This window comes from Neoarius graeffei, chromosome 19 (assembly GCF_027579695.1).
Source record: "Neoarius graeffei isolate fNeoGra1 chromosome 19, fNeoGra1.pri, whole genome shotgun sequence".
NCBI classification, from domain to species: Eukaryota; Metazoa; Chordata; class Actinopteri; order Siluriformes; family Ariidae; genus Neoarius; species Neoarius graeffei.
Window position 1 is genome coordinate 29,729,378 of NC_083587.1, and position 20,216 is coordinate 29,749,593.

General features: G+C 42.4%; 1 protein-coding gene across 1 annotated transcript in view; it reads left to right on the forward strand.

The window, feature by feature from the left end:
- ncoa2 (nuclear receptor coactivator 2) overlaps positions 1–20,216 on the forward strand; it is a 131,876-nt gene that overhangs the window by 88,643 nt on the left and 23,017 nt on the right. The window contains exons 6-19 of the mRNA XM_060899970.1: positions 1,336–1,513; positions 4,432–4,599; positions 6,082–6,183; positions 6,763–6,903; positions 8,003–8,150; positions 8,292–9,375; positions 12,975–13,140; positions 15,251–15,442; positions 15,551–15,694; positions 15,849–15,999; positions 16,681–16,837; positions 17,768–18,061; positions 18,517–18,594; positions 18,714–18,906. Of these exons, the coding sequence (XP_060755953.1) occupies positions 1,336–1,513; positions 4,432–4,599; positions 6,082–6,183; positions 6,763–6,903; positions 8,003–8,150; positions 8,292–9,375; positions 12,975–13,140; positions 15,251–15,442; positions 15,551–15,694; positions 15,849–15,999; positions 16,681–16,837; positions 17,768–18,061; positions 18,517–18,594; positions 18,714–18,906 (3,196 nt within the window). The remainder of the gene's footprint in view (positions 1–1,335; positions 1,514–4,431; positions 4,600–6,081; positions 6,184–6,762; positions 6,904–8,002; positions 8,151–8,291; positions 9,376–12,974; positions 13,141–15,250; positions 15,443–15,550; positions 15,695–15,848; positions 16,000–16,680; positions 16,838–17,767; positions 18,062–18,516; positions 18,595–18,713; positions 18,907–20,216) is intronic.

A 20,216-nucleotide genomic window follows, 5' to 3' on the forward strand; every position in this document is an offset into this window, starting at 1 on the left:
GATAGAATAATAACGTTTGTAGTGTTACTTAGCCTAGTAAACTAGACCCACTCGCCTAGCGGCCAAAAATATTTTTGCCTAGCGAGTGGGTCTAGCCTCGCACCATATAAACAAAAACACCCCGGGCATCAAATCGTGCCCGCCAATCACAACGCAAGGTTTTTGTTTGGATTCTTTGGGCGGGCTTTTGCAGGAGTGACGACAAAGCTGCGCGACGCTGGAGAAAGCACAACAGGAAAGATGGCTACGGCTAGAGAACAGCGCTCGTTTGATTCCGCTTTGGAATCAGTTTTAGAAGAATTAGACTTGGAGTTTTCGTTGAAACATGAGCAGGAAGAGGCTCTCCGCTCATTCCTTTTCAAGAAGGACGTTTTCGCTGTTTTGCCGACCGGCTATGGCAAAAGTCTGATCTACCAGCTGCTCCGCTCGTAGCCAAAAGGATGGGGCTAGTTTGTGCAGTACGAAGAATTAATAAACAGCTTTGAAACATTACTTTTTGATTGTTTCTTATTTTCCCGTTATTTTAAATGTAAGGGAAATTATTTCACCAAACACCACTAAATAAAAACTCTCAAAAACAGTTGAAGCAAACCCTTGAAAAACACTTGAAAAAAGAGTGCATGTTAAGTATGTGGTACAGACTCCAAACTTGTGGTCATTATCTCCAAACTTCTTAATATCTAGAACCTGTTTATTAATTAATACGCATTTGAAAAATTATTTATTTCAAGGCCTCCCCCACTGCTTTCTGTTGCTCTGACTACGTCACAGTCACTGTTGCGCTGATTGGTCAGAGCGTTGGCCTATACGCACAGAGACAGTTTGAAAGGCAGCGGTTTGTTCCACCCCCACCCTTCAGAAATGTCTACGGATCGAGGCCAGACTAAATATTCACATTTAGTCTGGCTTGCCAGGCTAAGTGTTACTAGCATTGCAGTGAGAGATTATGCTTCACGTAAGTAGCTAATGATAAACACATAACTTATGAATTTCTCTGTAAAACAAAGTATTGCGTCTTGATTAAATTTCCCATATATTACTTCGGTAAAGATCACTCAGCTGACATACCCGTGACATCACCAATTGCCAGAAGCACACCATTTCACTGTTTTCAAAGTCTTATTCAGCCGTTCCCTTTCTCCCGTCACTTCTCTGCCTGTTTATGTGAGAAATACTTCCTATGCAATAAATGACAGGCTTCCTCCTGATATCCTGAGAGACCTATAGAGTATATGATTATGCTCTCATGCATATCCTAGTTTATGTTCTGTTAAAGATTGTTTAAGAATTAAGGTTAAATTTACTGGGTGTTCTTTTTTTTTTTTCCTGTTCTAGGCCTTGGATGGCTTCTTCTTTGTGGTGAACATGGACGGGAAGATTGTGTTTGTGTCGGAAAATGTGTCCCAGTACCTGCGTTACAATCAGGAGGAGCTTATGAACACAAGTGTTTACAGCATTTTACACGTAGGAGACCACACAGAGTTTATTAAGAACCTGCTGCCGAAATCACTCGGTAAACAAACTGATTCACACGCTCCTCTTTTACCTTTTTAATTAGCCTAATAGTTGACATTTCTTAGACTTGATTATAATTATAAAGGTTATAGAAGTTTATTCACTTATAGTACAGGAAATTATTGTAAAATATAGTAAAGTAATAAGTGCATTAGCTCATAGTATAGCAGTGTAGAATTATAAACATACAGTAAGTATAGTAACTTATATAGGAGGTAAATTAGCTTATAGCTGCATATACTAAGGTAGCATAGTAAGTATAGTAGTTTGTAATATAAGGACATAAGAATCAAATATAATAACTTACAGCAAGTATATTGCCATTTAAGATAGTGGATCATAAATATGTAATACACAGTAAGTATGCCAGGTTACAGTGTAGATTCTTATACTCTAGTTAGTACATGGTAGTATTTTACAATAAGTACAATATTTACTCATAGTATTTTATAGTTAGTACACGTAGCAGTATTTTAGTATTATATACTAAAATATATAGTCACTTGAAGTAACTATAGTATAGTAGGTAGTATACTCGCTTTTTGCTGCATATACTACAGTAACCTTGTAAGTGTAGTAGTTTATAGTGTAGTAGATTTAGAGTATAGTAAGTGTATTGATATTTAATATAGCTGATCGCAGTATACATATACAGTGAATATAGCGGGTTACTGTGTCGTTACCTATACAGTTGATTATAGTACACATATGCAGTAAGTATCATGGGTTGCAGTGTAGTTACTTATAGTAAATACATCAGCTTATAGCATAGCAGCTTCTACTATAATAACATACAGTAAGTAAGTACAGTGGTGCATGAAAGTTTGTGAACCCTTTAGAATTTTCTATATTTCTGCATAAATATGACCTAAAACATCATCAGAATTTCACACAAGTCCTAAAAGTAGATAAAGAGAACCCAGTTAAACAAATGAGACAAAAATATTATACTTGGTCATTTATTTATTGAGGAAAATGATCCAATATTACATATCTGTGAGTGGCAAAAGTATGTGAACCTTTGCTTTCAGTATCTGGTGTGACCCCCTTGTGCAGCAATAACTGCAACTAAACGTTTCCAGTAACTGTTGATCAGTCCTGCACACCGGCTTGGAGGAATTTTAGCCCATTCCTCCGTACAGAACAGCTTCAACTCTGGGATGTTGGTGGGTTTCCTCACATGAACTGCTCGCTTCAGGTCCTTCCACAACATTTCCATTGGATTAAGGTCAGGACTTTGACTTGGCCATTCCAAAACATTAACTTTATTCTTTTTTAACCATTCTTTGGTCGAACGACTTGTGTGCTTAGGGTCGTTGTCTTGCTACATGATCTATGTTCTCTTGAGATTCAGTTCATGGACAGATGTCCTGACATTTTCCTTTAGAATTTGCTGGTATAATTCAGAATTCATAGTTCCATCAATGATGGCAAGCCATCCTGGCCCAGATGCAGCAAAACAGGCCCAAACCATGATACTGCCACCACCATGTTTCACAGATGGGATAAGGTTCTTATGCTGGAATGCAGTGTTTTCCTTTCTCCAAACATAACGCTTCTCATTTAAACCAAAAAGTTCTATTTTAGTCTCATCTGTCCACAGAAAATTTTTTCCAATAGCCTTCTGGCTTGTCCATGTGATCTTTAGCAAACTGCAGACGAGCAGCAATGCTCTTTTTGGAGAGCAGTGGCTTTCTCCTTGCAACCCTGCTATGCTCACCATTGTTGTTCAGTGTTCTCCTGATGGTGGACTCATGAACATTAACATTAGCCAATGTGAGAGAGGCCTTCAGTTGCTTAGAAGTTAGCCAGGGGTCCTTTGTGACCTCGCCGACTGTTACACGCCTTGCTCTTGGAGTGATCTTTGTTGGTCGACCACTCCTGGGGAGGGTAACATTGGTCTTGAATTTCCTCCATTTGTACACAATCTGTCTGACTGTGGATTGGTGGAGTCCAAACTCTTTAGAGATGGTTTTGTAACCTTTTCCAGCCTGATGAGCATCAACAACGCTTTTTCTGAGGTCCTCAGAAATCTCCTTTGTTCGTGCCATGATACACTTCCACAGACGTGTCTTGTGAAGATCAGACTTTGATAGATCCCTGTTCTTTAAATATTGGATCATTTTCCTCAATAAATAAATGACCAAGTATAATATTTTTGTCTCATTTGTTTAACTGGGTTCTCTTTATCTACTTTTAAGACTTGTGTGAAAATCTGATGTTTTAGGTCATATTTATGCAGAAATATAGAAAATTCTAAAAGATTCACAAACTTTCAAGCACCACTGTAGTAACTATAGTAATTTATAATACATTACATTATACTACAGTAACTTACAGTTGATTGCTATTTTATATTGTAAACCATAGTATACATGTAATATACAGTACATATAGAAGGTTACAGTATCATTATTAATAGTATAGTAAGTATATCAGCTTGTGCTATAGTATTTGCGATCTGAGCAAAAAGTATAATACAGGAATGTATAGTTAGTATATTTGTATAGTATAAGTTAGTATATTTGCTTAGAATATAACTTACAGTATGGTAATGTGTAGTGAGTGTAGTAGGCTTATAGTTTGATAAAATATAGCAAGCATGTTAGTTTTAGTATAGTGCCTTGTACTATAAAAAGTATATTAGCCTATATTATAGTAGTTTCTACTATGATGATATAATGCACAATAATGTGTTTTCCAACATACAAAAAGAGTACTAGCTTATAGATTAGTAGCTTATAATACCATGACATGCAACTATAAGAGTTCGAAGAATAGTAACATATAGTGTAGTAAAGTATAGTAAGATTGACTTCTATTGTAGTAAGTCTTGTAACTTATAATATAATTATGATATTATTATTTGTTGTTGTTTTTTCTCTGTATTTATTCTTTCATGTTGCTGTGTGTCAGTGAATGGCGTTCCGTGGTCGAGCGACGGCTCCAGGAGGAACAGTCACTCGTTTACGTGCCGCATGTTGGTGAACCTGGAGGAGGCGCAGGAGCAAGAGGCACAGAAATATGAAACCATGCAGTGTTTCACTGTCTCAGAACCGAAATCCATTAAAGAGGAGGGAGAGGGTGAGAAAACACGACTCACTAATCACATACCACAGGCTTATTTTTCAGCAAGTGAGCACGAGGGTCAGGAATTAGACCATACATGGTTTGTTTCCTCTTATACAATAAGTAATAAAATAATAAATTGTTTACAATGGTTATCGCTGTATAGTCATTTCTACTCAGAGAATATGCTGCTAGATTTAATCACAGATTAAACATTATTCTTGAAGTTGTACAGCTTTGTACATTGTTCTGGAATCTTCCTCAGCGCTCTCACACACACACACACACACACACACACACACACACACACACACACACACACACACACACGTACGTCTTTGCTGCTAGCTTCCTATGATTGATTTCAAGCGTGTGCCAACATTGTTTTAGCAACTTTTCATATAGATCTGACTCAGAACATTCCACACTTATGGGCAGGGATGTACACAAGTAGCCTGGGCCCGCCCATCCTAAGCGTGACGCAACACGAGGGCCTGTTCCGAGCTTAGTCTGGCCAGGCAGGCTATCTACAGCATTTCCAAGCTCCCGAAAAATCGGGAACCAATCAACTTTGAGCATCTCCAACGGCCCTGGGTAGAGGCGTGTTCAAGGCAGTGACGTAGTAGAACTGCGACCAGAAGCCATAGATTGTTTACAGAATCTATGCCGGAAGCGCTTCATTCACGAATGCTGTATTGAAAGCATTCAACGGGAAGTTCTCATTGAAAACGGAGCAAAGAGCAGCCCTGGAGGTATTTATTGAAAGGAAGGACGTTTTCGCCTTGCTCCCGACCGGCTTCGGTAAGAGTTTAATAATAGGATGTCTATGGTTTAATCTACCAGTTAGCCCCGTCGCGTCACATACGTCAGAGGAAAGAGTGATGTGATTGGTTTAAGCTTCGTCACAGCCTTTTCTGGCTTCGACCAGTAGCAAACTGAGGCATTTCAGGGAGGCGGGTCAACCACGCGCTTTGGGAAACGGTTGGGCTTAATATCTTTGCCAGACCAAATGCTCACAGAGCTTTGAAGTCGCGTTAGCCAGGCTAGTACACAAGTGTATCGAGTACCTCTACCTTGTACACACGCTTTTACACACTCAAATGTGTATTGAACATTCATGAGCCAAGAATGAACATTAACAGGAGCGCCACACTGTGTATTCATATCACATACACCACAGCCAGTGAGATTTACTGAAAGCAATAGGAACGATAATGCATGGAACAGAGCCAGTATCAGGTGATAGGGGAGTGTGTGGGTGTTGGTGTGGGTGCGTGGGTGTGCATGAGACTGATGGAGTCTCTAAATGGATGTCTACAGTGTTACCAGGGCAACATACAGCTCAAAGGTCATGTTCTGTCCTGTAGCTCCTATTGGTCTCTCTCTCTCCCTCACATGCATGCACACACACACACACACATCACAGGCCCACCATATAATTCAAAATTGATTGCAGGTCAAATCTCTTTTTCTTCATCTTGCTTTCTCTCTCTGCAGATCTGCAGTCGTGTCTGATCTGTGTAGCGAGGAGAGTACCTATGAAGGAGCGACCGATGCTCCCCACACACGAGAGCTTCACCACACGGCAAGATCTCCAAGGTAACACTATGCCAACACATACACACACACCACAATGAGTCACTTTGCAGCCACAAAAGAACCACTCAGTGTGAAGAAAAAGCAGAAGACGGATAGAGACTAGTGAAAACACTTATAAAAATTAATATAGAGGTGCATTCCCTGAACAAAATCTTGTGTTGCAGTGAACTAAAAAGAAAGTAAGAAAAGAGAGAGCAAAAGTGACACCTGCCTCTCCAGTAGGCTACACACTTCTGCTTATTGAGAATGGAAGAGAAGGCTGTGATTGGTCAACACATATTATGACATCAGCAGGGGATGTGGCGTTAAAGAATATTACGTAATCAATGACAGGATGTGATGTGGCCCAAAATAAATCAGAGTTATTGTTACAGAACATTAATCAACACCTTCGGACCAATCAGGTTCGACAGCGCTGTGAAGTAATTCATACTGACCAACATGGGAAAGTTCTGTGCTTTCATTTGAAATATGTTAACAGGTTATAGACAAGGTACAAAAATCAGACTATGAAAGAAGCTTTCTGTGTGTGTGTGTGTGTGTGTGTGTGTGTGTGTGTGTGTGTGTGTGTGTGTGTAGGGAAGATCACGTCATTGGACACCACTATGTTACGAGCATCTATGAAGCCTGGATGGGAAGACTTAGTAAGGAGATGTATCCAACGCTTTCACCTACAGAATGATGGAGATATTTCTTACGCCAAACGTCACCAGCAAGAAGGTCTTTGACCTTAATATAATTGTACTATAACAATAAAATAATTAACAGTTATTCCATGAAACTGAGTTGTACGTGAGCTGACACCCGACAAGGTACGTAGCACCGAGTCGGCTATAAGCCATGTACGACGAGATTGAGTGGAATAACTGTTTTATTCTATCCACATTCACTGGATTTTGAGAAACAGAGCATTTTTATTCTTTGCAAATTTGATAAATAAAAACTTCATACAGAACATCCGACGAAATCATTTCCACTTAGAATGTAAACAGACCGGTGAAATGGCAGTAGCAATTTGTGAAAAATGTAATAATAATAATTCTTGAAAAAAATAAAATGTTCTTACTATCAAATACTTTCATTCCATATTTTTATTTTTTTGTATTTTGGGGTTTTTCCTTCTTCCTTAGGGTTTTTTGGCGGTTGGCAAACCAACTTAAAGGTGCATTACCGCCAACGACTGGGCTATAGCGTGGAACAGGAGATATTGGGGGAAAAAAACTATATTCTTTTTGCTATTTCTGTTTCTTTTAAATACTTGATAACAATTTTTGGGGTTTTGTTTTCGAGTAGAGATTTTATTTCATCCTCGGTTGGTTCAGCAGCACGCGCCACCATTTTGTTTTTCTCTCCTCACGGTATATGAGCTGATATCCTAGTAGTAGCGTAGCCAATCAGAGCGTGCGATTGCTTATATTCAGTGACTGTGGATAGAATAATGCTGTGTACATGTACAGTTAAAAATAATATTTATCCAACAAGATTTCTTCAGTTAACGGATGCAGTTCCAGCGCTGTCATGATTTATCCACTGGTAAAGTGCTGATGATGGTGTAAAACGAGCCTTTCTAGGACCCAGTCTGTTTATTTTCATGTGAACTTCCCTGGTCCACTGGATAAAAATAATTTTACTTTCACTTCCTTTGAGAAGTGAAGATGTTTTACTTAGTCTAACAAACTTGTTTATTCAAACGTAAATTAAGGTGATTAATGATGAAATAATAATAGCTCCTGGTTGTGCACTTGGACTTTTGGAGCTGATGTTCCACTGTAAGAGTGTGTTCAAACTGGGTGCTTGTGTGTGTGTTTCCTGTGTGTAGTACTGAGACACGGCCAGGCTTTCAGTCCCATCTATCGGTTCTCCCTCTCGGATGGCACCATCGTCTCGGCTCACACCAAGAGCAAACTCGTCCGCTCTCCAGCCACCAACGAGCCACAGCTTTACATGTCATTACACATTCTCCAAAGGTGCACTGTGTGTGTGTGTGTGTGTGTGTGTGTGTGTGTGTGTGTGTGTGTGTGTGTGTGTGCGCGCGCAAAGCAGTCTAGCAAAATAATGGTTTGGAATGTTTAAATATTTATTGAAAAATATTTCTGCCCTTTCCCCAGAGAGCCAACTGTATGTGGCATGGCTCCTGACCTGGGCAAACCCATGACCCCACTGACCACAATGACCTCCCCTAACCCAATGAGCGGAAATGCTCAGGGTCAGGAGGGCATCGTTAGTAGCAACACACCTGCCTTTTCATCTCCAGGAGCCCATAAAGATTTCCGTTTTGGCTGCCCAGGTACCACTCAGGGCACTGGATACCCAATGAAAATGAGCAGCCCATCACATCGCCCCAGTCCTGGGGTAACCAGCTCGCCACGTTTACCTCCAGCCCAGTTTGTCCCCACCAATCCCCTCCATTCACCTGCAAGCATGTGCCCGGGCAACAGCGGTAGTCAAGTGTTCACTAGCAGTTCCCTTAATGCCCTTCAGGCTCTTAGCGAGTGCCAATCAATTAATCAGTCAATGAGCCAGTCTCTGGGCTCACCTGATTCCAAAAAATTAGAATCACCAGCCTCGGGAGGAGTTGGTTCTCAAGCGTTGCCCAAGATGGAATCATTTGGCGAGTCGGAGCAAACTGGAAATGGGCATGACGGGCATGCAAACGACAACAACGGGCATCAAAGGGATGATAAAGGCAACCTGGGTCAATTCAACGGCTCGGACGAAAATAAGATCCATGAAAACAAAGGGCACACAAAACTCCTCCAGCTTCTCACTACTAAAAATGAGAGTTTGGAGTCGTCCTCCTCGCCTTCACCAGCACCTGAGAAAGAACTGATGACTGGACATCAACCTGGCACGTCAGGAGCCAGTGCTACGTCCTTAAAGGAGAAGCACAAAATCCTGCACCGGCTCCTGCAGAATAGCACGTCGCCGGTGGACTTGGCGAAAATTACAGCCGAGGCGACGGGCAAAGAACCGAGCCATGACGGAACCAACGTGGCCGACATCATTAAACAGGAAGCTGTGAGTCCAAAAAAAAAGGACAATGCTCTTCTGCGCTATCTGCTGGACAATGATGAGAACACGATTAAGGACAAGGGGATAAAGACGGAGGCGGGAGAGATTAAAGTGGAGGGCAGTAACATGGTCACTGTGAAGAAGGAGAAACCTGATGGAGGATATGAACAGGCAGAGCAGGTAAGGTCCGACCTGGTTGGAAGTGATGGTGACTTACACACAAGGCATTGCAGTTATAGTTTCCTTGTCAAAATGGCAGATGAAGGTGTTTCTGCTCACTTTATACAAAGGGCTACAGTGAATTTTTCTGTGACACAAGAATTTAGGTACAAGAAGGTGTATATATACAGTACTGTGCAAAAGTCTTAGGCACCCTATTTTTTTTTATACAAACTTTATAGATTTCTATTTTATGACTTGTACATTTTTCCAGCACAGAATTAAATGTTACAGAAAAATAAAAGTTTGTATCTGAGCAGCATATTACATAAGAGAGCACTTTTCAGATTAAAAAAGAAACCATAATGAAGGCTGCTGGGTTTTGGTGCAAAATGAAGAAGCGAGTGTGACAGTCAAAGTGTCCAGAAGAACTGTGGCTGGTTCTGTAAGATGCTCAGTAAAACCTACAGCTCATTTCCTTATCAAACTGCACTCACTGTACCTGAGACTACTATTTTTTTTTTAAAGCAAAGTGTCGTCTCACACCAAATACTGACTTTATTTCATTTATTATGGCTTACTGCTGTTTATAGTATTTGTTTAATGTTGAAACCTTTCATTTCATTATTTTTAAGCCATTTTTGGTCTCTACAGCATTTCTTTACAGTGGTCCTTGAAAGTTTGTGAACCCTTTAGAATTTTCTATATTTCTGCATAAATATGACCTAAAACATCATCAGATTTTCACACAAGTCCTAAAAGTAGATAAAGAGAACCCAGTTAAACAAATGAGACAAAAATATTATACTTGGTCATTTATTTATTGAGGAAAATGATCCAATATTACATATCTGTGAGTGGCAAAAGTATGTAAACCTTTAGGCTTAGCAGTTAATTTGAAGGTGAAATTAGAGTCAGGTGTTTTCAATCAATGGGATGACAATCAGGTGTGAGTGGGCACCCTGTTTTATTTAAAGAACAGGGATCTATCAAAGTCTGATCTTCACAACACATGTTTGTGGAAGTGTATCATGACCCGAACAAAGGAGATTTCTGAGGACCTCAGAAAAAGTGTTGTTGATGCTCATCAGGCTGGAAAAGGTTACAAAACCATCTCTAAAGAGTTTGGACTCCACCAATCCACAGTCAGACAGATTGTGTACAAATGGAAGAAATTCAAGACCATTGTTACCCTCCCCAGGAGTGGTCGACCAACAAAGATCACTCCAAGAGCAAGGCGTGTAATAGTAGGCGAGGTCACAAAGGACCCCAAGGTAACTTCTAAGCAACTGAAGGCCTCTCTCACATTGGCTAATGTTAATGTTCATGAGTCCACCATCAGGAGAACACTGAACAACAATGGTGTGCATGGCAGGGTTGCAAGGAGAAAGACACTGCTCTCCAAAAAGAGCATTGCTGCTCGTCTGCAGTTTGCTAAAGATCACGTGGACAAGCCAGAAGGCTATTGGAAAATTGTTTTGTGGATGGATGAGACCAAAATAGAACTTTTGGTTTAAATGAGAAGCGTTATGTTTGGAGAAAGGAAAACACTGCATTCCAGCATAAGAACCTTATCCCATCTGTGAAACATGGTGGTGGTAGTATCATGGTTTGGGCCTGTTTTGCTGCATCTGGGCCAGGACGGCTTGCCATCATTGATGGAACAATGAATTCTGAATTATACCAGCGAATTCTAAAGGAAAATGTCAGGACATCTGTCCATGAACTGAATCTCAAGAGAAGGTGGGTCATGTAGCAAGACAACGACCCTAAGCACACAAGTCGTTCTACCAAAGAATGGTTAAAGAAGAATAAAGTTAATGTTTTGGAATGGCCAAGTCAAAGTCCTGACCTTAATCCAATCGAAATATTGTGGAAGGATCTGAAGCGAGCAGTTCATGTGAGGAAACCCACCAACATCCCAGAGTTGAAGCTGTTCTGTACGGAGGAATGGACTAAAATTCCTCCAAGCCGGTGTGCAGGACTGATCAACAGTTACCGGAAACGTTTAGTTGCAGTTATTGCTGCACAAGGGGGTCACACCAGATACTGAAAGCAAAGGTTCACATACTTTTGCCACTCACAGATATGTAATATTGGATCCTTTTCCTCAATAAATAAATGACCAAGTATAATATTTTTGTCTCATTTGTTTAACTGAGTTCTCTTTATCTACTTTTAGGACTTGTGTGAAAATCTGATGATGTTTTAGGTCATATTTATGCAGAAATATAGAAAATTCTAAAGGGTTCACAAACTTTCAAGCACCACTGTATGTGTGCCTAATCCTTTTGCACAGTTAACAGTTATTCCACAAAATCGAGTTGTATATGAACTGAGAGCCACTGAGGTACGGAGCGTCGAGTCGGCTATAAGCCATGTATGACGAGATTGAGTGGAATAACTGCTTTATTATATCCACATTCACTGGATTTTGAGAAACATAACAGTTTAATTTTTATTTTTCGCAAATTCAGTAAATAAAAACTTTATACAAAATGTCCTCCAAAATCATTTCCTCTTAAAATGTAAACAAACTGGCAAAATGACAGTAGCGATTTGTGAAAAATGCTATAATAATCATTCTTGAAAAAAAAAAAAAAAAAATATATATATATATATATATATATATATATATATATATATATATATATTAGTGCTGTCAAAAATGTCGTGTTATTAACGCGTTAACTTGACTCAATTTTAACGGAGATAATTTTTTTATCGCGAGATTAACGCTCTGTGACATGATGCCACGCCCCACACAGCCAGAGTCCTCTGCCCTCCCCCGAAGAGCCATGGTGCTCGGCTTAGGTTTCGTTTTCCCATCGGCGGCTCCAGCCCCACTTTGCAGTGGCTGTGACAAGACGTGTTATGCTCTGCAATAAAAAAAAAAACATTGGTACAGCCAGTGTTCGAACTATGCCGATATTTTCGGGGGGGGGTCCCTTATTTTCCCTTGGGGGGGGTGCTTGCGCTTGTCTCAGAGCGCGGATCTCCATCGCGCGCTCACTTCAGATATGCAAATGCTTCCCGTTACACACGATTGCTATGTCAATAAACATCATTATGCCAATATTTTAGAGACCCCCCAACATTTCCCAAATCATGTTTTCAAGGGATCTCATGTCTGTTTCAGGGGATCTCGGATCCCCCGTGTACCCCCGTAGTTCGAACGGTGAGCAAGCCCATTCACTTTTTTATGCTGATAAGAGAATTACAATGGTTTTTCATGTGACAAAAATGTGCGATTAAATTGCGATTAATCGCGAGTTAACTATGACAGTCGCGACATTAATCGCGATTAAATATTTTAATCGCTTGACAGCACTAATATATATATATATATATATATATACGTTCTTACCATTAAATACTTTTATTCCATATTTTGTTGCTTTTTTTTGCGTATTTTAGGGTTTTATTTTCAAGTAGAGTTTTTATTTCGTCCTCAGTTGGTTCAGCAACACACTGCCATTTTGTTTTTCTCTTCTCATGGTATATGAGCTGATAGCCTCATAGTAGAGTAGCCAATCAGAGCGCACGATTGCTCATATCCAGTGAATGTGGATAGAATAATACTGTATACATGTGTGTTGTGTGTGTGTGTTTTTCTACAGTCCAGTGAGCTGGATGATATCTTGGACGACCTGCAGAACAGTCAGCCAGGTTTTTTCTCCGAAGCTCGTCCCATGTCACTGCCAGCTGCCGTTGATAAGCAAGCAATCATCAATGACATTTTGCAGATCACAGGAGAGGGCGGGGTCCAGCCCAGAGCAGTACAGAGTGGGTCTCGATCTCTCTCTCGCTCTCTCGCTCTCCCCCTCCCACACACACACACACATACACAACCTACTCTGCAGAGGTCCAGGCTTATTGCATGAAAGTCCACAGCCACCCTGATGAATTTTCATCATAGGTCATTTATGAGGATGATGATGAGACAAATTTTTGCCAGTTTCTCTAACAAAGCAACTTTCGTACAATTCATGGAAATCCACTACAAAATTAGGACGGAGCAAGTCAACAAGCCGAGTCAGCCTTTCCAACTTTTTCACAATGCTTTAGAAAGTAATCTGCGTGCAGCTTTAGAGACGTACAACAGAGAAACAACACACACTACCAATTTAGTGTCACTGCTGTGCTGAGAATGCTTCGCCAACCAAATAATATTTCCTCAGCTATGGTCATGTTTTGTTCACACGCCAAGGAGAGGTGGACGGCACGTTGTGTTTATATTAGGGCTGTAACGATATGCGTATCGAAATTGCGATACGCAGAGCCACGATCCGTATCGCGATACAAGAAGGCAGAATCGCGGTACACCCTTTCAAACTTCTCCTCAGCCCAAAAACAGAGGCGCTTCCAAACTTCAATTTATGAATACTTTACTTTTTATTTAAATTACATTTTAAACTTACTTAAATTACTTTTATTTTTTTATATCTATTAGTAAGTCGTTTTTTCGCCGACCTGCGACAATCTTCTGCGAGTCACACAACGTCCACACTCGCCACTGGCAGAGCATTCATTTCTTTTAAGCGGTCGCCATTCTGGTTGCGACGCGGGGAGCGAATCTGTAAACAAGCAGCTCATTGGCTGGCTAGGTGTGCCACAAGCCAATCACAATCACTTGACCGGAAAGGCATGCAGTGTTGCCAGATTGGGCAGGTTTAGGTGCTTTTTGGCTGGTTTTGAACATATTTTGGGGTGGAAAACGTTAGCAATATCTGGCAACACTGAAGGCATGTCTGCTTGGGCGGAAGCCTTCTGCGGCAGTTACATTTTGACACGCGAGCAATGTTTCACCATAAAAATTCCGTAATTTCCATCTGTTTTCCGCGATCACAGAAAATCATTGGCCCTATGAGAGTGAGACAGTGAGAGAGCCCCCCCCCCCCCCCCCCCCCCCAAAAAAAAATCTTAACGGATTTACACGATTTGGAAAAATGACTTTTTCAGAACCGAAAAAAACAGAGCTTCCGGCTCAACAGTATTATTTTGAGAAATAAAACAATCTTTGGATATACATTTGTTCATTTTTGCATACATATTACTCATTCTCTGCAGTGGTCTGAATTATTTGTTATTCAATAGTTAATGTAAGTAAGTAAATGTTAATAAGTCAAATTTACTACTTTAAAAAAACATTTTTAAAAAAATCGTGGGCGTATCGAATCGTGGGTCAAAAATCGCGATACGAATCGAATCGTGAGTTGGGTGTATCGTTACAGCCCTAGTTTATATTCATGCTTACATTTTTGCATTTCTTCCCCTCTTCAATCGCTGTTATTCAAGCAGTAAACGCTGTTTGTCTGTACTGGCGCGCTACACCTACTTGTTTACACCACATCCACACTCACAGCTCTGTACGTGTTGTGTGTGTGTGTGTGTGTGTGTGTGTGTGTGTGTGTGTGTGTGTGTGTGTGTGTGTGAGTTTTCATGCACAGATGTTCAGCTCAAATTTTGGGTGTCACACACACACACACACATTCACAAACAATCCCAGTATGTGACTTAGCCCTGTCTATCTCATACTCTCACGCATGTTAATTAAAGATTAGTGTGGGAACACACACACACACACACACACAGTCTCCACTACAAGCTGTTCACGCATGTGCATGTTTTCACAAAAAATGCATGTAAAACAGGTCCTGATGTTGAAAGTGCAGTGTCACGCGGCATACTGACTCAGGAAAGGTACTGCCCGCTCCTGCTGTACGCATATGACCATGAACGTGCCACACTCCGTTCGTTCGCAACAGGAACTGTCACAGAACTTTTTGATCATATTCTATATTGAGTGCAATGAATCATTTATCACTTTAGCTTGCGTAATGCGTGTGTGCATGCATGTGTCTGTATGTGTATGTGTGCGCGCGGGTTCTTTTAGATTTCAGTGGCCCGAGGCCTCCAGGTCGTGTTCCTCCCATGCGGAGTGTGTCTTTGGACATGAATGCGTCAGCTAAAGGCTCACCGGGTCAGTATCCAGTGATGAGGAACACCACTCCGTATTCACTCATCCAGCAGCAGCAAGGCATGATGGCAAATCAGGGCATCATGACCAACCAGGCCAACATGGCAGGTAAGCGACTTTAAGCAAACGTTCATGACGCTTAATATCAATAGAGACATTATTATTGTATCTACAGGTGTGTTTTTTTCTCTCTCTCTCTCTCATTCTATCTCTCAGATGTTTGGGCGTCTCAGGGTGTGAGCAGTTCCTCCCCTCAGGGGGCGCTGCAGGGACGCATGGTGCAAAACACAAACATGCCAATGAGACCCAGCAGCCAACCAGGAGCCAGGCCCATGCTGCAGGGCCAGATGATGCCCAGTGGTATGCATTTCCTACAGATATACATATACATATACTCAGGGTCTGCAAAATGCAGATTATGTCTAATCAGTTATTATTTAGGGTGTGTTCATGTGTGTCCCCTTATGTGTGTGTGTGTGTGTGTTTCTCTCCCTCTCTCTCATACCTCTTACAGCCCAGTCTATGGAAATGGACATGAGTCTGGCAGGCCCTACATTTCCACAGCAACAGGCTCCACCCAATCAAACAGCTCCACCCAATCAGACAGCTCCGTGGCCTGACAGCATGATACCCATCGAGCAGGTGGCATTTGCAGATCCTAACAGGTAACACACACAGATATAGACAAATTGGGCACAGTATGCATTGCCCGATGACCAGTTATATATCACAAACTCCTCATGGTATTATTTTCACGGACACTTCAGTAGCAACACGTGTCCTGCTCCACACAGGAAGAGGCTCCCGAGGTCTCATCTCATTATCTCATTATCTCTAGCCGCTTTATCCTGTTCTACAGGGTCGCAGGCAAGCTGGAGCCTATCCCAGCTGACTACGGGCGAAAGGCGGGGTACACCCTGGACAAGTCGCCAGGTCATCACAGGGCTGACACATAGACACAGACAACCATTCACACTCACATTCACACCTACGCTCAATTTAGAGTCACCAGTTAACCTAACCTGCATGTCTTTGGACTGTGGGGGAAACCGGAGCACCCGGAGGAAACCCACGCGGACACGGGGAGAACATGCAAACTCCACACAGAAAGGCCCTCGCCAGCCACGGGGCTCGAACCCGGACCTTCTTGCTGTGAGGCGACAGCGCTAACCACTACACCACCGTGCCGCCCGGCTCCCGGGGTGTTGGGGCATATTCTGACTGGCTGTATATTTCAGACAATAATGTAAACCATGATAAAATGTTTGTTAAATTTCTTCTTGCACATGCATGTTTTAGGTCAGTTCATATATGGTTGTTTGTTTGTGTGTGTGTGCGTGCGTCAGGTCCCTGTATGGTACACCACAGGATGACGCGCTGTGTGCAGCTGAAGGTCCCGCTGATGAAGGTGCTTTACTGAATCAGCTCTACACTGCCCTCAAAGACTTTGATGGTCTGGAGGAGATTGATCGAGCTCTGGGCATTCCAGCACTCGTGGGACAGGTAACTCCTCCTCCTCCTCCTCCTATAGTTCCCTCCTGCTTTTCCCTGCTCTTTCTCTTCCTCCTGCTGTTCCAATGTCTCCAGCTGTTCCTTCTGCCCTTCTTCCTGCCCTTTCTCCTGTTCGTCTTCCTGCTACGCCTGTTCCCCTGCTTTACCTTGTTTCTTCTTCCTGCTCTTTCCCCTTTCTCCAACTGTTCCTCCCGCTCTTATCCCTGCCTCCTTCACGCTCTTCCTTCCTCTTTCTCCTGCTGTTACACCTGCTTTCTTCCAACCTCTCTCCAGTTCTCCCCACCGCCTCCACTTCCTGTCGCTTTCTTTTTCTCTTTGTCCTGCTTTCTTCCCTGTTCTCTCGCTCCTCTTTCTCTTGCCATTCCTACAGTTTGTCCTTCTCCTATTATTCTTGCTGCTGTTGCCCTTGTTCTTATTCATGCACTTCTTCTTGCCCTTTCTCATGCTGTATACTTTCAACTCTAGAACAGAATAGCAAATCTGCCCAAGTCTCATCTCATCTCATTATCTCTAGCCGCTTTATCCTGTTCTACAGGGTCGCAGGCAAGCTGGAGCCTATCCCAGCTGACTACGGGTGAGAGGCGGGGTACACCCTGGACAAGTCGCCAGGTCATCACAGGGCTGACACATAGACACAGACAACCATTCACACTCACATTCACACCTACGGTCAATTTAGAGTCACCAGTTAACCTAACCTGCATGTCTTTGGACTGTGGGGGAAACCGGAGCACCTGGAGAGAACCCACGCGGACAACATGCAAACTCCACACAGAAAGGCCCTCACCGGCCACGGGGCTCGAACCCGGACCTTCTTGCTGTGAGGCGACAGCGCTAACCACTACACCACCGTGCCACCCCTGCCCAAGTCTGTCATGGTTTATTGTTGATGACTGTATGTTGTGTGTGTTTTTCTCTCAGGCACCGTCATTAGACACAGAGCTGTTCCCAGGTCAGGATCAAAGCCTGCTAATGGACCAGAAGCCCCTTTACCCTCAGCAGCAGTATGCCACTCCACCTTCCCATAACACACCAGGAGGCTTCGCGCCGATGCAGGATGCTGTTTACCATGCTATTGGGGGAGTTGGAGGGCAAAGGCCAGGATTTCCCATGATCCGCATGCAGCCCAGACCAGGTCTCCGGCCTCCCGGAAGCGTCCCAACTCAACCGAATGCACTCAGACTGCAGCTGCAGCACAGACTACAAGCACAGCAGGTAACGGGCACTGACAGCCATCAATCAGTATGTCATTAAGCACAATCATAGTGTCATTCTGTTTACATCACTATTTTTCTTGTAAATGTTCATCTCTCCAGGTCAAATAAATTGAAATAGGTTCGAACCCTGATATTCTCAGACAATACTGCCTCCTGCTGGCTGATTAAGGAACTGCAGCTTGACCTGAATTCCTGATTTCATTGTGTTTATTTCTTTCATTTGTATTCATTCTTAAGCGCCATGTAATGTCAAATGATTTATTTGAAGAAAAAAAAGTAAGTCTGCATACTGTGCAGGAAGATTAATTAAAATCTGGATATTTCTATGTTAATCTTTTTAATCAGATCCACCTTCCATGTAGGCCACTTTTCATTATTTATTTATTTAAAACATGAATTTGTTTTTGTTCAGTGCTCTTACGGATTTCTCTCTCCGTCTGTATTCCTTTGCAGAATCGCCAGCCCATGATGAATCAGATGACTGGAGTGTCAAACATGAACCTACCTCTCAGACCTAATGTTTCGAATCAGGTCTGTATTACCAAAGTGACAAAGCAGAGATGAGAAAACTGCAGAAGCCAGTGACATTTAGTCAGACATTGCAGTCAAATGTTATGTATAATTTTTTTTCCCTTATTTTCCTCTCCCAGGGGACCATTAATGCTCAGATGCTTGCGCAGCGTCAGAGGGAGATGCTCAGTAATCATTTGCGTCAGAGGCAGCGGAGTATGAGCATGCGACCTCAGGGCCTCAACGTGCCATCCAATATGGCTGCCGGCACATTGGGTGGTGCCCAGATCGCCCATGCCAACCCTACACACTTCCCCTATACACCCAACTACGGTACAGGCCTGCCACTATCATCATCATCATCTCATGTCATTATCTGTAGCCACTTTATCCTGTTCTACAGGGTCGCAGGCAAGCTGGAGCCTATCCCAGCTGACTACGGGCGAAAGGCGGGTTACACCCTGGACAAGTCGCCAGGTCATCACAGGGCTGACACATAGACACAGACAACCATTCACACTCACATTCACACCTACGCTCAAGTTAGAGTCACCAGTTAACCTAACCTGCATGTCTTTGGACTGTGGGGGAAACCGGAGCACCCGGAGGAAACCCACGCAGACACGGGGAGAACATGCAAACTCCGCACAGAAAGGCCCTCGCCAGCTACGGGACTCGAACCCAGACCTTCTTGCTGTGAGGCGACAGCGCTAACCACTACACCACCGTGCCGCCCGCCCATCATCATCATCATATAATAAATATTATCATATATTTTATTTTTGTAGTGCTTTTCTCTAACCCAGTGGCACTTCCAATTAATAAAATCACATTAATATTGACATCCTTTTGTTCATCTTTTATAGCTAACTTTATGTAGCAGTCATAAAAATTTATAAATTCCATTCAGCAGTTTTCCGCATTATTCCACCCATAATCTGGACAGTTGTCCTCTGATTGGCTGCTTTTTTTTTGAAATCACATTTTAATTTCACTCATCTGTTTAAATGAAAGTGTTTTCTGCAACCAGTTGGTTCTCGATTGAATGTTTTTCCCTAGAAAATTATACTGGAGCCCACTAGAGGGCAGAAGAGTCTACAAAATATGCAGTATAAAAGCTGTGGTATAATGCTAATAGCATGTTTGAACAATATATTTTATGATTTTAGGAATTTTTTAAATAATTTTTACAAATTTTCTTTATTTATAAGTGAGTCCTGGAATGAAGTTTCCTGTAAAATATCAAAACAATATAAAATTTCACTATAAATTTATTTAGAGATAAGGATGGATATCTCGGGGTGGCACGGTGGTGTAGTGGTTAGCGCTGTCGCCTCACAGCAAGAAGGTCCGGGTTCGAGCCCCGTGGCCGGCGAGGGCCTTTCTGTGCGGAGTTTGCATGTTCTCCCCGTGTCCGCGTGGGTTTCCTCCGGGTGCTCCGGTTTCCCCCACAGTCCAAAGACATGCAGGTTAGGTTAACTGGTGACTCTAAATTGAGCGTAGGTGTGAATGTGAGTGTGAATGGTTGTCTGTGTCTATGTGTCACCCCTGTGATGACCTGGCGACTTGTCCAGGGTGTACCCCGCCTTTCGCCCGTAGTCAGCTGGGATAGGCTCCAGCTTGCCTGCGACCCTGTAGAACAG